Source organism: Ambystoma mexicanum, chromosome 1q (assembly GCF_040938575.1).
Source record: "Ambystoma mexicanum isolate Mex_15411 chromosome 1q, UKY_AmexF1_1, whole genome shotgun sequence".
In the NCBI taxonomy this organism is placed as follows: Eukaryota; Metazoa; Chordata; class Amphibia; order Caudata; family Ambystomatidae; genus Ambystoma; species Ambystoma mexicanum.
Window position 1 is genome coordinate 1,352,618,543 of NC_090922.1, and position 16,779 is coordinate 1,352,635,321.

Below are 16,779 nucleotides of genomic sequence, written 5' to 3' on the forward strand. Positions count from 1 at the left end.
ACCTGAAGAGGTGGTGCACTTCTGCCAGAGATTGGCAGAACTCCTTCACAGATGGGGCTCTCCCTTAACCAGAGAAATTCATAGTTGTGGCCCTCTCAGGAACTAGTCTTCCTAGGGGTATGTTGGAACACTACTGTTCAGACGAGGCTTCTGTCCCCCCGCAAGGCGGAAAGGCACTTTCTAGCCAACACAACCACCTCATCATGGTGGTTCCAGCACATTCTGGGCCTGATTGCCTCCTGCGTGCTCACTGTACAGCACGCTCGCCTCAAGATGAGGTGTCTCCAGCTCCACCTGGTGGCCAATTGGTATCAGGAGTCGGCATCTCACTTGGAGAGGTTCCCAATACCACTGCTCCTTCCGCCCGATCTTCGCTGGTGGCTGATGGATGGCAATGTTTCGGTGGGAGCCCCCTCACCCGACCAGAGCCTACTCTGGTGGTGACAACGGACTCCTCTTTCAAGCTGGGGGGGGGGCTACTCTGGAGGGCTTCACGTTTCATTTAGTATGGTCCAGGATGGAAGCCCTCCTGCATATCTATTTGCTCGAGCTCAGGGCAGTGGGCCTGGCCCTCAAGGCATTTTTGCCCTTCATCGTCGGTTCAGGTCAGGGTGGTCGATTCTAAAACTGTTTTACCTGAACAATCAGGGTGGCACCCATTCTACCCCCCCCCACCCTCCAGCTCCCCCCTCCTCCTCTGCACAGAGGTGGTATCTATCTGGGAATGGGCCCTGACAGAGGGAGGTTGGATTTCAGCAGTCCACCTCCCGTGGGACAGCAAAGCAGGAGCAGACCAGTTGAGCCGCCTGGGGTTCACACCTACGAGTGGGAGATGCACACCAATTTTTGTTGTTGCCCGTTTCATTTATTTATTAATAGCGCGCCAGAGCATGCAGGCATCAGGGTTCGAACATAAAGACGAAGGACAGAACATATAAGACAAGACTGGAGAAGCAGCTGTTCCTTGGTCTGGTTACTGGGTAATTTTTTAAATAGTAATGTTTTCAATCTCTGTTTGAACATCGAAAAATTGGATTCTAGCCGAAGTGTGGCCGGGAGTTTGTTCCACTTTAGTGATGCTTTGACTGGGAAGGATCGTCCTAGTCTGTTTGCTTTCTTGATGTGGGTAGTTTTCACTAGACCTTGGTCCATTGATCTCAGAGGCCGTCCTATTTCATATGAGGATATTAGCTCTTTTAAATAGGCTGGAGCGGAGCCATAAAGGCAGTGGTGGGTGAGTGAAACTGTCTTCAAGGTGATACGGTTGTCCACAGCTAGCCAGCGGATCGATTGTCTTCTGTGACGTGATCCCGCCAAGATTTCCTTTTGATAACTCTCACCGCGTCTTTCTGGATGACCTGACATAGGTCTATGCAGCCTTTGTTAGCTCCCAGTAGCAAGGCGTTGCCATAGTCCAGTCTTGAGAGAATTGTAGCTCTGGCGATGGTGGTACAGTTTTTTTCATTTAAGACAGGTCTTATGTGCCAGAGTAGCCTTTGGTAGTACTGGCAGTTCTTTTTTAGATGGGCTACGTGAGCATTGGCTCCGAGTGTGGGTTCTAAGTACACACCTAAGGTTTTCCCGTTGTCGGAGACCAGGATATTTGAGTTTTTTGTGCTGAACTCGGCGTAGTCTGGGCTGAGTTTGGCCCTAGCCTGAGGGGAACCGAAGATCATAAGCTCTGCGTGGCTCCTATTTAGACAGAGCCAGTTTGCTTTCATCCAGGCTTTGATTACGTTGTAGTTATTAGCAACCATAGAACTGTTCTTGCTGTGGCACCCGCTTAGTTCTACTATTAACAAGATATCGTCCGCAAAGTTTGTAAATAGCACCACTAGGTTGTTCAGAAGGGTGCAAAGACATTGGAGGTATAGATTGAATAGAAGGGGGGATAAACTTGCCCCCTGGGGCATACCACAATTTATGCGAATAGGCTTGGAGGACTTGCCTCCCCAATGTATCTTGGAGCTTCGTTCCGTGAGGAAGGAAGAAATCCAGTCTATAGCCTCCTGAGAACAGTTTCACGAATTTCTCAATGCTTATTGGAGTTTATGGTGATATAGCAGATCCAGATCCATCATTGGGGGTTGGCAGACCTGGATTTGTTTGCATTCCATCTGAGTTACAAGTGCCCCCAGTTTACCTCATGGGCAGGACGGTGCCGGGGTTCTCTAGGAGACTCATTCCAGATCTGTTGCCACGGCCGCAGGTGTTATGCGCTCACACCACTCTGCTCCAACGTATCCTCCACAAGTTTCAGGCTTTAGTGGGTTGCACCCTCATACTGATTGCCCACCACTCGCCTTCGAGTCCCTGACTATCGGATCTGCTGCAGTTGTGCTCCAAGGGTCCCGTCCACTTTCTGATCTCCAGCAGGGGATTCCTGACGCAGCAGGGCGGTGCAGTGAAACATCCGGGCCCATTTAAGCTGGCGCAGGCAGCCTGGCTCCTGACCAGCTGAGACTTCAGCATTCTCAATTCTCAGGTGACAACTGGGAAATAATTCAGCAGGAAGCCCTCAACTCGTTCCCAGTGTAAGAGTAAATGGACTTGGTTCTGCCATTGGGCTGGTGGCATGGGTCTGGACCCGGTCACCTGTCCTCTGGGTGACGTACTTATTTTTCAGCACACCTGGCTCGTGCTGTAGTTCAGGTGGATGCTTGCCACACTTATTTGGTGGCCATTAAAGCCTTCAAGAATTCCTCTGAGCATGTGTTTTCTGCAGCCAACCCAGTGATTAAGGGGTTGTCTAGGCTTTTTCCTCCGGTGCATAGTCTGCACCCGGTACAGGACCTCAATGTGTTTCTGGCAGCTTTGCAGCGCAAGCCTTTCGAGCCGATGGCCTCTTTGGGCATTTGCTTGGTGACACTGTAGACTGGTTTACTGGTGACTCTTAACTCTGCGCACAGGGTTAGTGAACTGCAGGTGTTGTCCTCGTGTGAGTCCTTCACCACGTTTCACAACAAGGTCATCTTGGGCACTCACCCAAACTTCTTGCTCAAGGTGGTCTCTCCATTTAATCTGAATCAGGAGATCTGCCTGCCGGTTTTCTTCCTGAAACCACAAGAGGCAGAGAGGGCCCTCAAGTATTCTCTCTCGGGCGAAATCCTTCAGGAAATCTGAGGCATTGCTTGTGATGTTTTGTTGATCCTGCCCCGGCTCTGACTTCCAAGGCTTCCATTGCCCGTTGGATGGTCCAGGCCATTTCGGAGGTATACACAGCCATGAGCAGACCTGTTCCTTAGGGGATTCATGCCCATGAGGTCAGAGCAAAGGCTGTGGCCGTTGCTTTTGAGAGACAAGCTTCTCGGGATTTCATCAGCAAAGTGGCTACTTGGGCCACTCTGTCTGCCTTCTGTAAGCACTACTAACTGGACTCCAGATCCAGGCGCGATGCAGAGTTTGGTCAGACGGTTCTGAAGAAACCTTTTGCTTCATCCAAAATATGAGGCAGTTTATCACAGCTCCACCCTATGCTCTTGTTCAGTAGAATCACACACAAGGATGGAGGAAAGGGGACGGGACGTATAAGTAATTAAAGTTACTCACCATAGTGACTAGAGTACTCATAGTCCTTAGTCCCCTTTCCTCCATGCGTCCCACCCGCCTTCCCCCGATAGTATGCCAAGGGCTAATGTGTAATAAGCCTAGCCCGGTATTTATGATTTTCATGTGTTCAAAGGGCACTGTGGTGACTGAGCTGAGGCGCTGTAGGGTGGGGTCTTGGCGAGGCCCCCATGTACGCTATACTACATTTAAAGAGGAAGCTCAATTTTCCACTGCCAAAGATTCCAATACCGTCCCCATGTTGGAGGACGCCCACAAGGATGGAGGAAAGGGGATTAGGACTATGAGTTGTCACTACAGTGAGTAACTTTAATTACTGAGAGGTACCACTGAAGGAAGAAGCCAAACCTAAGACCACCTCTTCTACTCTCAAGGGCCTTTTCTGATTTTTTTTTCTTTTTTTTTTGTGTGTCTTGCCATTTGGTCTTACCGGGCCACAGCCACATTCCAGAGTCGAGTTTTGGCTCCATGCCTTTCGTTTGCTGGAGCACACCTTGACGATAGTCATGTAAAGCATTACTTGGGAAGGCCATCCAAATACTCTCACGGACTTCTGTACTAAGCTACTGAAGGTCCATCTAACCACCAATCCAGCCAAGTGTCACCTGGCCCATTCTAGTGCAAAGTACCTGGGATTTCAATTTGGAAATGGGCAAGTTCTACCACAAAGAGTCATAGTGGCGGCGGTATAAAAAGCTCCAAGGCCAGTTAATAAAAAAGAATGTCTGGGCCTTCCTCTGTTTGGTACGCTAATACCAGAGGTTTATACCAAGCTTCTCAGAAAAAGCTGTTGTTTGGCATTTGTTAGAATGAAAAGCTTTTGGTGTTCTGTATGAAGAGGTGTATGTTTAAGCCTTAAGATTGCATGTGTTTGCGTGCATGCACATGCATGAAAGGCACTGTACTTTGTTGTCTTAGAGCAAGGAATAGCTGGACTTGTGGTTCGGGCTTTAACTCAGTTTCTGACCACCCACCGCAAGCCAATATAATGGATGCAGGTAGAACCAGTGCTGTATATATTTTCAGTGGCACAGCTATTGCCAGTATCTCTCAACAGGACTGCTCTATATTTAGGCAAAGCAGCCTAATTTATCAGCAGAGCTGCTATACGCCCATCATGGCACTATGCCAATTATTCACAGCAGGGCTGATTGCATCATCCCCACATTTCTTAGCAGGACTGCTATATTTTGGGATAGTGCCTGCATTTCTTAAGAGGTGCTGTAATGACAAAGCACTCACATGTGTTGGAATTTTCTGCAGCGACCTAAAGTACTGAGCAACAACCATGTCTGAGCTCTTCCCACCAGTCGCACTACAAACTATTGAATCCCATTATTGCAAGTTAGAAAAACTTGCAAGGAAAACAGATTTTTCCCAAAAAATAGATGGGGTGGGGTGTTGGGTATAGGTATTTAATATAGTTGGGGGATGTGGTGGGGCTAAGGGGACTGCGGGGGGTGGTTCTTGGAGGGTCTTTGACTGCATTACAAATACAGAAAATGTATTGTTTTGTATGCAAGACTTTCAACCTCACAGTAAAAGATTTGGTATTTTCACATAGATCCTTCTGCACACTGGTAAACTGTGTGAGAAGATGGCACTGTTGTAATATACTTCAGTCCGTCCTTCTCAGTCTTGTGCTTGTAAAAAACTCTGCTTCTCCCATGTCCGATTACTGAGTCTCCCTGCCAAAAATCGAGCACATTAGGTAGCCTCGTTATGAATTTCCTAACTCATGTAGGATACTCCAAAGAGGCTGAGCTTTTGACAAGCCATTTATGTCTGACAAGTCTCACATGGAACTGCCAGTGCCCTAACCCGGTGTGTCTTTCAGAGTGAACCGTCTGTTGAGAAAGGTAGCTCAGTGGGTCAATTACCTTGCGGAAGAGATCATTGTGTAACATGTTAGTTAAAATCCTGGTGATTCAATTATAACAGCGCTGACAGATTTTGATTTATCAAAAGGACTACTAAATGTTCAGTGATTCAGAGCACACACATTTCATCTGCATTGCTATACCTGTAATGGCTCAGAACATACATCTCTCATCAGGACTACCATACATATAATGGCTGAGAACAGACACATTCCATCAGGACTGCTATACCTGTCATGGCTCAGAAGAAGCCCATCCCATGAGGGCTGCTAAAGTTGTAATGGCTCACACACCTCATCAGAGCTGCTATACCTGTAGTAGCTTAAAACGCACATCTCGTCTGGGCTCTTATACATGTAATGGCATACAGTGCTGGTAAAATATCTGCATTCAAGCAAGTGCTGCATCTAGTAAGGCAAAACTCTCACTCTATAATCTGCAGCCCAATGGCCAAAAGAAGGTTTGCACACATCCAAAAAGGAGCACCCAATAGTAAAGCTGCACTGGATTTGTAAATGGAGAAGGCATTTTTAGCTTTTTATATCAATAGGAGTCGCAACCACAACAGAGAAAATGAAAAAAAACAGATATAGCCAGAATAATGACATGAGAGGAAGATGAGCTATATCAATCAATACTCCAGATATAGGAGGGAAACAATAATAGACTACAGAAACGCGGAGAGGTAAAGTGACAGAGCAACAGACTGTAAAACTTGGCATAGCAACATTTAAGGGTAAGAGGCAGAGCATCAAAGTGAGAGACGGGCAGGGCTCAAGTCGAGAGTACATGCGGGTGGCCGGTGTCCACCCACTATTTTCAGATGGTGGACACCGTCCCCCGTGGGTATTTTAGAGGCCATGGATGGGTGTACATAATAATAAAAAAACATGCAATTTTTATCTTTTGTCGTCAAGGGATTCGAACCACAGTCTACAGGTTAACAGGCCGGGATCTTCACCATTCCTGCACCTGATGTAATGGTTGCACGCAAACAGTCTTAAAGCAGACAGGCCAGGCCTGGATCTGCATAATAACCAAAAGATTACTTTAATTTCATTAGCTGCTTATCAGCTAATGGAATTTGTCAACACTACGGATTGTGGGTGGGTGCAGTCAATGGGCACGAGAACCGCGTGTAGCACTGGAGCCACTGTAATTTTGGCCTGGGCTGGGCTGGGCGTGCAGATGATGTGATTTGCGACAACTGTCTGGCAGTGCCACTCAGCCAGGGTGTGGCTGGTAACGCAGGGAGTTGACCTACAGCCAGGAAAGAAAGCAGCAAAGTGGACCTGTGCTGACATGAGATGAGTGACAACGGGGCGGGTAAGTCAGTGAAATGCTTTTTCCTAATCATTAGTTAACTTTCCTGGCTCACCGTAATCTGCCTCTGCCTAAATGTGAGGTACTGCTGGTGGGTCCATGCTCGACTACACATCCTAGGATGCCAGACCTGCACCATGTGTATGTGGCCCAGGAATTCGCCATTTCCATCGCATGGATTTTTCAGCGCCCGTCCATTGCCTCCCCCTTTCTCCCCAGACAATAGATCGGGCGCTTTCCATACACTCCCCCTTTGAGAGGAATGTGATCTTTCTCTTTCCCTTTCCCCCCTGCCTCCACCCACACCGCCCCTCCCCCCAAATCAGGCGCTGGCACATACGTTGACCAGTCCACCCAAGCCAATAAGAGTTTAGTTTAAGATGACAGCGCCTCCCATGCACACAAAGACATGCACATAAGTAATGTGGCCAGATCTCCGGGGCCAACCTGCCGAGCCCCCTGGAGCCTCTTTGCTCGGCACCCCTTACCTGGTCTCCAGATTTACTCTGCTTTTCAGGCACCTTTGTTCTCACTTATCTTTTACATGCTATTTTAAGATACACTTTCGTTTTTTATTTATTCACATCTTCTGGTGGAGGCTGCTCCATAATAGTCTAACCTTGAGAAACGTTTTCTAGTGTCTGTATGGTAAGTGCAATGAGTTAAACACTTGCTTCAGGGATATTTTTGAAAACTTCACTCACTAGTTAGAATCCGGGAATGCCCTTTCATCCGCCTGCAATTGACATATTGTGTACCTTTTAGTTTGGGTAATAAGAGATCTTAGAATTACAGCATTTGGAAGTGGGTGGAATCTCGCATGAGACACAATACAATACGGCATTTGTAATATTGGCCTACACGCAATACACCCTTTGTCGCAATGCGAGCCCATTGATCTCAGTGAGTGGCCTCTTTTGTAATTATTTCTTTTTGCCCCTTGATGTTGGCCTAAACAGAAACTAACAGCACATTGTCACTCCCTCTCGATTGTGTGGCGCTAGATGGAAAGAGCACTAGCCATGCGTAAGGTTTTGGCCGAGTGGAGTGCATGGAATTGTATGAAGATTGCCTTGCTGTGTTCAAGAGTATATTTGATTCTACACAGTGGTAGAATTGTACCGCAAACAGTAGTGGAACTGTGGTCTCGGCAGGGGAGAGGGTAGGCGGAAGCACAGTGGAACATGTGACCAGGTGTTGCAGCTGGGGCATTGCAATAGTCTAAGTGACTAGTAACTAAGTCTCCTACTGCAACTTTACACATGCACAGTGACATGAATGGAGAAATCTTCTGTATAGAATGGTGAGTATGGTCGTAAAAAGTAGAGCAATAGTAAACAGAAAGAAAAGTAGTTGAACACCGCTCTCAACCGTTCCCGCTCACTTCCATCACTGCTTCTATAGACCACCTAGTTACACAATGACAGAAGAGGTTTGGACTTTCACCTTCAAAAAGAGAGCAGCCATGGGAGCGGAGTTAGGATATCACTGCCTCCAATACATTTTTGAATTGCCCTTGTTTTTTAGTTTTATTTTCCGTTGACAAATAGTATTAAAACATATACAGACCATATGGTGTTGAAGCGTGTGTGCGGTTAGGGCAGCAATTAGCCTCACAGCTTGGTAGTAAAGGTGATGTTGCACTGCCTATGAACTTACTCGAGAACTGGAAGTAGACTGTATATGGCATCCAAGTGCCCAGGTGTGGAAACCTCTTGACAACCAATGCTGCTTTTGTTTACCTGATCCCAATATTGACAATTTTGCATTGCACCCTTTGCCCTGATACAAGACCCCTTTTTTCAGTGAGCACCTTCTGGGGAATTTCGAATCCTATTTTCCTCGATTTTTTTTTTTTTACTGACCTCAATATTTCTTCCTTTCTTTTGTCAGAACCCACTGATAACTAACCAGTGAGCGCTTTTGTTTAGCAGATTGTATGGCTCCTTCAATAAGAGAAGTAAACAGAAAAAGAAAAAAAGACCACATGGGGGTTGAAGTTTATGCAATTAGCCTCCGGGCTTGGCAGCTGAGGGGATCTTCTGCAGCCTGTACAATGACGCTGGATACATTTAGATACTCCAACCAGGGATCCAACCGTTTCATAACCAAGCAGTTTATTCGTTTCATCTCTACAAGCAGTCACACTTTTTGAAATGGGTGCTAATGGGATGCCTTTCTTATTGTCTTTTTTAAATATGAGGTTACTTTGGGATGAGGGCACCCCACTGATGTGGACATGGTACCCCTTACAGATTGCCCAATACAGCTTCTGGCCCGCCCAAAATGTGTAAATGCCCACTCAGCAGGAAAATATGTAACTCTTTTAATAGTGAATAATACAGCTCGTAATCTTGATGTTATTTTTGATTCTTAGCTATCTTTCTCTACTTATATCCACAGTTTCCCGTTCCTTTCCCTAACAACTCTTTATTACTATAAAAACAAATTGCTATCTTATCTTTCCCTGTGCTTTCCTCTTGAGCATTTTCTGATCTTTTCTACTGCTGTTCGTTCTTTTTGGCCTTCCTGCATCTCATCTTGCACCTCTTAACTCCATTTATCATTCTTCTATTCATGTTCTTTGTACTCTTGCTCCTCGACATTCAATCACTTTTGCTCTCGACTCCTTGCATTGGCTTCAAAATCACATATTTTTTATTTTATTTATACTTGTTGATCTTTGGTTTTCTGTTAATCTGTTCACATAAATTGTACCATTGGTTACTCTGTACAACGCTTGGGCATTAAGCACAATAGAAGTTCAATAAAAATACAAAAGAAAAAAATAATGCAATAGGAATTTTTTTCTCTTGCGTGATTATTTTTGTCTGCTGAACTGTAATAAATGCTATAGTCCCAATTCCTGCCCAAAGCCTTTTGTTGGTTGGGTGAAACAAAACAGAGCCTGAGTCAACTGATGTTTTCTCTGGCTTGTATGCACCACAGGAAATGCAGTCTACTGTGGCCAGATCTGTGCAGTAGCTCGTAACATGCACACAGTGCAATGGATGTCACTTCCAGGCAAGGTCACATGGCGGTGTCACTACCCGTTTGCTATGCTAATGAGTCCCCCACTTCTTTTTTTAGGACTTGACCCCTGGAGGCAGGGGAAACAGAGTAGCAAAGGGAAGAAGATATGAAGCAAAAACATGGAGTGTCTGTCAAGCAGGTTTTGCCAGGCACCAACAGTAGGCCGAAGAGGCAGAGAAGAGATGCTGGTAGAGCGAGGGACTTGATTTATGATGTAACTAGCTGGCCTCTGTAGTAGTTCTTAACAGACTTTTAGTGTCCAAGTATAATAAAGATGAAGCTGGGCAGTATGCATTGTCAATGTTTTCTATCAGTTTTAAGTTTACACACAAATTGTATTGTTGTCGGACACTTTTTTTTTACTCTTGCAAAGGATGAAACTCATTGTAAACCTCTTAAAATTGGAGTTACTCTCTAATTTAAAAAATTGGGAGTAAAATACTCGCGCCAAAGTCCTATCTGGGGCACTGCTCCCTCTTTTGGTCTTAGGAATGTATTGTGGCAGGAGGGAGAAAGAAAATTAAAATGTTCTTCAGTAGGAAACTATTGCCCTGTGAAAAGAACTACGCAGTAGTCCAGCTCGATTCTTTAGTCCTCAAATTATGTAGTATTCAGTTTACAATACTATCCAATTAGCCAATAATTTATACTCATCCCAGATAACGCCCTGTTAGTCTTGTTAAATGGCGAGAAGCAAAGGCACCTTCCGCCATATCCTGACATGGTTCTTGGATCTTCAGCCGTACTCCTTTATAAATGAAAACCAGGTAAGTACCAGGCAGGCAAATGTGTATATATTTGTCTCACTATTCTCGGGTATTGTATCGTCTAGAGAGTGAGGGATGCCTAATTGTTCAGTAAAAGCCTTGAACTATTCAACGGAGGTGTAGTGTTTTTTGGGAATTCTGCGACCGTTCGTAAAACATTTTTTTCTCTTTTCTTTTTAAATGTAAAACTATAAATTGGTGGGATTGCATTAAAACCTATCAAAACACAGATGAAGTTGTACCAAAGCTTATTCTTAGACCCGGGCACTTTCCCAGCAGAAGGATATATGGTGAATTAGGCAAGAGATGGGCTGGGAAATCTTTCTGAAACTCTTACCCAAGGGGGATTACTTTAAGACTTACAACAATTTGCACATACACTGACTCCCAAAGTATGCATTTTTCAAACCACAAAGCAATGTGCTATTATGTTCAGCCTACAAACTGTTACAAGTTGCAGTTTCTCCTGCCAATATATCCAGGGACTTCCCAAGTGCTAGGAAATGAGTTACCAAAATATACTAGCTACTATTGTGCTTGGTAATTCCGTGTAAATTAGTCTGCATCAATGCCTAATTATGACTGTATAATGCTTGTGATAGTGCCTGCTCTTTTTTATTATGGGACTTGGTATATCTACAGAATGCCCACCATCCAGTTATGTTGATCCACTTTTATTGGAGATCATAATTTCATCACAGTCTAACCCTCTGTTTTTCAAATCTACATGGTTAGGTCGGGAAGGAAAAGATGGCAGAGAGGAATGGTAAACCAGATCAACATGGCCCAAAGTAGCTTAAGTGTAAAGCACTTGGATTTTTTATGAACCCATTAGCTCGTGTGTAGATCTTATGGCGAGTAAATTCAATGGGTGCTACAAGTGAAACTGGATATTATGTGCGAACCAGCAACACATTAGTGCAACTTTATTTCCATGCTGGGCACTGGGTCTTCAGAATTTTCCACTTACATTACAGTTGAGCCATCAACAACTAGAATACCTGCCAAAACGATCCGAAGCGTCTGACAGTGTCTCATTATTGGAAGTGCTAATAAGCCTTTCAGACAGTGTGAATCCTCTAGCGCACAGTTGCCTTCTCTTGGGTACAGAGATGACCAATGCTTGGGGCTTTTCTTTCCTGTCTGCACATAGCCGAAAGGAAAGGAAAGGACTTGGAAACGGACGCTGTGTCAAGCCAACACATAATGAAAGACGTGCACTTATTTCAACACTGTCTGGTGGTGGATAAGGCCCATTTTTACTGTTTGGCCCCAGTTCTTGACTTGGCTGCACCAAAGTTAGGAGAACCTAACATTTCCCCCTGGTGCAGTCTGTTACCCCCTAACCTCCTTCTGCTCCGATTGGGAGACATTGGGGGATGCTCCCTGCCTCCCTGATGTCTCCTGCATTGGGTATTTGAAAGGTAGGTATGGGGCTGGATGAGGAACATCACTTTCCTTTTGCCTTGACTCGCTTTGCCGTTCACCATCACCCACAGTAGGCCTGATCTTTTCTTCAAAGAGGAATGGGGTATTGGATGTCTGTTGTGCCACACAATAAACTAGGCTACCAGCCTCATCAGGCTGGGTTCTGCCGCCTTTGTCCAGAATAGACACATATGAACCGCCTACACCCATGTTCCACTGCCAAGCATGCGTGCAGTAGTCTCTTATGCTCAGTTTAATCATTTTATGCTCAGGCACAACCATCTTATGCCCCAGCGGGGTATTAGTTGTTCCTTGGCATATGATAATTGTTCATGGGTGTATAAGGCTACACGTTGTCTATGAAGGCATCTCCTGAAGTCTGAACCATGATTATACAGACAATGCTTGGCAAACAGACTTTACCTGGTTTAAGAAGGCAGAATTTGATCCTTTGACTATGTATTTGGCTTTTGATGAAATCATGGGGGCATGTTATTCTCCACCTTTCATATGATGCTGATACCTGGTAAGCGAACAACAGGTGTAAAAAAAGAGTATTTTGCTTGACTATATGAGACTGGCATTGGAAGTTAGGGTTGTGTATGTCTGTGTGTTTACATGATATGTGGGATTGTATCTGGCATAAGATGGCAGTAATTGTCCATATGAGGAATTAGTGAAAATGAAGGAGCACAGCCCTAGGCTATAATGGCTAAGCTGGTTGTACCTCTTAGATATTCTAACCACATCCCTTGTGTATGAAAACACCACCCAAATAACCCATGGCAGATGACTAAAATATAATTTTGTCTGCTTGGGTGTGTATTGTTCTATTACTATTACACTTGTCTTCTGCATTGTTTTACTGGTAGTGCCACTTTCTGTGATGTGACAGGGCTCAAGGGTCATGTAACTGTCAACAAGCGTATCATGGTCCTTATGCTTTCACCAGCATTTTGGTGAATCGGCACTTACATATGTGGTGCATGATTAGTGTTTTGAAGCTTAAGGTAGTGTGCCCACCCAAACCTGGACTTCAGTTGAGCAACTTATACACATGTGCGCCCATAAACACACTCGCACACAGACCCTTTTCACTCTAAACAAAAAAGCTAGATCTATTGTTTCTTCACTACTGGAGAGTTCTACATCTGTTCAATGCATCTCTTGTGTACTTTCATTTTCTGGCAGTCTGGGCTATTTTACACTTATTGGTAATACTTGTTTTAACTCGATAGTTAGTTTTTACATTTTAACATTTTGTCAAATCTCTGCAGTTGCTAGTACAGACTCTTTGTGTTTTTCTCATTTGTGAAGCATGATTGTTTCCTTGGATTTTTTGTTTATCCACCTTGTTGAGTAATTCATGAGTGCGTTTGCAAAACAAGGTATTTGAGACATTTACATTTTTCTGTACTTCACTAAGAAGGACCTGTTTGTTTCTGTGCTGCAGTGTACAGACGTCCATATGGTTAGTGACAGCGATGGAGATGACTTTGAAGATGCTACAGAGTTCGGCGTAGATGATGGAGAGCTGTTCGGCACTGCAACGTCATCAACTTCATCGACATTAAGAAAATCTCAAATGAGTATGTATCTCTGGTAGCATCAATTAAAAGTAAATTAAAATCTCTTTGGCACAATTACTCAAAATATATGACTCTTGTTGGCAGAATTAAGTTCCCCAACAGATAAAACTTCAACTATAACAATGCTTTGTTGTCACAACCTCGCAAATTCATTTTGCAGAAATAAAGAGGCAGATTCAGGGTATATGACATTAAACATTTGCAATGGATACTTGACAGTATTGGGGATTTCCCAAAATAATTCTGTCAGATTTCTTCATTAGCTAAAGACAGTCATGAGTGCATGTTTTATTTGACAAATAGGTTTTATACTTTTAAAGCTGTAGCTTGTTGGGTTGTGTAGCATCAAGTATAAAATAGTGTTGCTAAGGAGCAGTGACTGGTTTAGGAAAATCTCCACACGCTTTGAACCTTGGCATTCTGGAGAGTACTTTACCAATATTAACAGTGCATTTTCAATCTTTGTTTTTTCCTAATAAATGTGTATTTGGGCCTTTTAATAAGAGGTTTTGTTTTGCTTCATTTACAAACTCAAAAAGGCATCCCACCGACATTAAAATAAGGTGCATCAGACACAATCTTCTCCGAAACACAGTTGAAGTAATTTGAGAGCTTGTTGGGAATGTGGGTGTTGCGCTAGTGTGTGCGTTGTTTTCCTCGTTGCGTTGTCTGCCACCTGTCCGGTGGATCTCAGTGGGACAAAGCTCCTAAGGTCCAAGTGTTTGCAAAGGTTGTTCTGGGTGACTAAGATCCAATAGTTTGTAATTAGATGCTGGACAGTGGTTCCTTGTTATCCAATGAGTATCAATTTCCACACACGTTAGGTGTTTGCAACACTTGTTGATTTATTTTTCCTTCAGTAATTTAAACATGGGTTGTCACCCTTGTGACAAACATATTTTTTGCTTAATCTTTACATGTGGTACAGAGTATGTGATATACTTCTATTCCATTAGTGCCGACACGTATTTCAACCTATGAGGTCTTTCTCAAGGCTGCATATTTGTGACCTGAGTGAAAAGGTGCCATTTGGTTGGTGATAGAGGAACATTCATTGATATTTAATTATAGCTAATAGTTGGTTGTTGGCATTTGATGGCGAGACCATAGTTGACATGTTAATAAAGTGTTCATAGTCCTGTGACGTTTGTCCGGTGTGACAAATTCACATATTAACAGTACATTTGTGTGTATGGTAATTGTCCATATGGGTTAGAATAGAATTGTATTTTACAGTTGCCAGTCAATTTAGTCATATTTTTGCAATTGTTATTGTTCCATGGAGTTAATCGTAGAATGCAAAGGGGACAAAATGGGATGTAAAAAGAGAAATTGGTCTTTAGTTGCATTGTCTGTGGTGTAATTAAGATTTAAGTAAGCTTATGACATGAGCTGTGTAAAGCTTACCAATTGTAGGGTTAGCGTGTTCCTGGATGGTTGGAATTGAATCTCATATAGTCAGCAATGGTAGAGGGTGGTACCTATGGAGAAAAAGATTGATGTGGTAAAGGTATCTCCTATGCTGGTCTGATATGCCACCAATCAGTGTTAGTTTACTGTATTAGTGGGTCTATTGATTAAGGAGCTTGCGTGCCAAACTAATGTAGTGATTAATATAAATCCAGCTATCAATATATATAATATGAGGAAAGTCCTTCATGGCGTTTAATATGGTTCCATTGCACGTGAACATATTGCTCCTATGCAGAGGCATGTATGTTGGCCGATCCTGTGAATTTGTGTTAGTTCCAGTATTCAGTTACCCTGTTCTTAGTGCCTATATGCAGCAGAATTGGGCCCATTTTTTGTGGCCAACTGATTGTGTGTTGCCTTAGTGATTATGGCACACCTGCCGTGTTGGGCTTCAGCTTATAAGCGAGGATTCACAAAAGGTTAAGTCCAGTCCCGTTTTCAGGAGGTTGGTTTCCAATTATTTCATGTGAGCGCTGTAATCCTATGGAGTTTCATACATGACATGGTGCCCAATTTGTTTCAACTTCCGAAGTACCGAGGCTTGATGATCCCCCATGCTAGGTTGTTTCCAAGAGTTCTGTGCCTGCAGCTACGTTTAAGGTGGATCCCCGTATTGGTGCCCAGTCCCTTGTGCGTTATTATAAAACATATAACTTTTTTCTCAACTGCTTCTAGGAAACTAGATGCAAGATACAGATACATTCTATTTCAAATTCCTATGCAAGATATGAGAATAGAAGCATTTCATTATAGCCAACAGGTGCTAAACTTCCTCAGATACAGAACTACAGTGCAAATTCAAGCAGAACCTGCCTTTAATTACCATCAAAGCTAGATTTTCCTTTGCCTTCAATTCCACTTCATAAACCTCTCGACCTTAGGAGAGGAAGGAACCTCACTTGCTCTTAATTTTTTTGTTCATATTCCAACTAGTAACTGTTGTTCTTTAAGAACCTCAAGAATTTTGGTTAACTTTATAATCAGATGTATGCTCTTTCCCCACATGCATCTAGTCCATAATGTAGTTCTAGAATTATATGATACTGAGTACCAATAATTCCCAAATTCATTGATTCTCTGTGTTTCAAATCTGGTGCGAAAGATTACTAAATGTTTCAAGGTCTCAATCAAATTGACCGTACCACAGAAGCGACAATAAGTGCTTTTGCAATAGAATTTTTCTTTATACAAAGCCCAGTTTTGCACACGTTGAAGGGTAAGAAATTGATTTAACCTAAAACGTAAGTACAAGTCCCTTTCAGCAAGTCCTGGAAAGTTCAGAACATAGCTTGGTAGATCACCCAATTTCCTTCTATATAAGGCATATTCATTGGACGCTTTATAGTTCCCAATCCTGTCTGACTGCATGCACCAATACAGTAGTTGGAATTTCCTCTTGTTGGCAGATAAGCATGCTATAAGATCTTTTTTTAGACACATTGATTAGTTCTAGGATATTTTTAGACACATTGATTAGTTCTAGGATAATATCCATTTTCATTACAAATTTAGTTACAGAAATTGAAGAACCTGAGGCAATCAAGATGTTTAAATCCTCATACAATGAATTTTTCGGAGGAGATAGCATCTTTTTATAATTATTGAGCATTCTCCAATTTCTTTTTGATGAGAGTGGTAATAAGCCAAATTCATGCTGGATAATATTGTTGAGGATTGATTTTGCTAGCCCTAATGTCCTTTTCCATAATTTGCCTTGGT

General features: G+C 43.4%; 1 protein-coding gene across 1 annotated transcript in view; it reads left to right on the top strand.

Annotated features, from left to right (window-relative positions):
• FAF1 (Fas associated factor 1) overlaps window positions 1–16,779 on the top strand; it is a 2,829,503-nt gene that overhangs the window by 1,176,916 nt on the left and 1,635,808 nt on the right. The window contains exon 10 of the mRNA XM_069642220.1: window positions 13,452–13,587. Coding sequence (XP_069498321.1) covers window positions 13,452–13,587 — 136 coding nt within the window. The remainder of the gene's footprint in view (window positions 1–13,451; window positions 13,588–16,779) is intronic.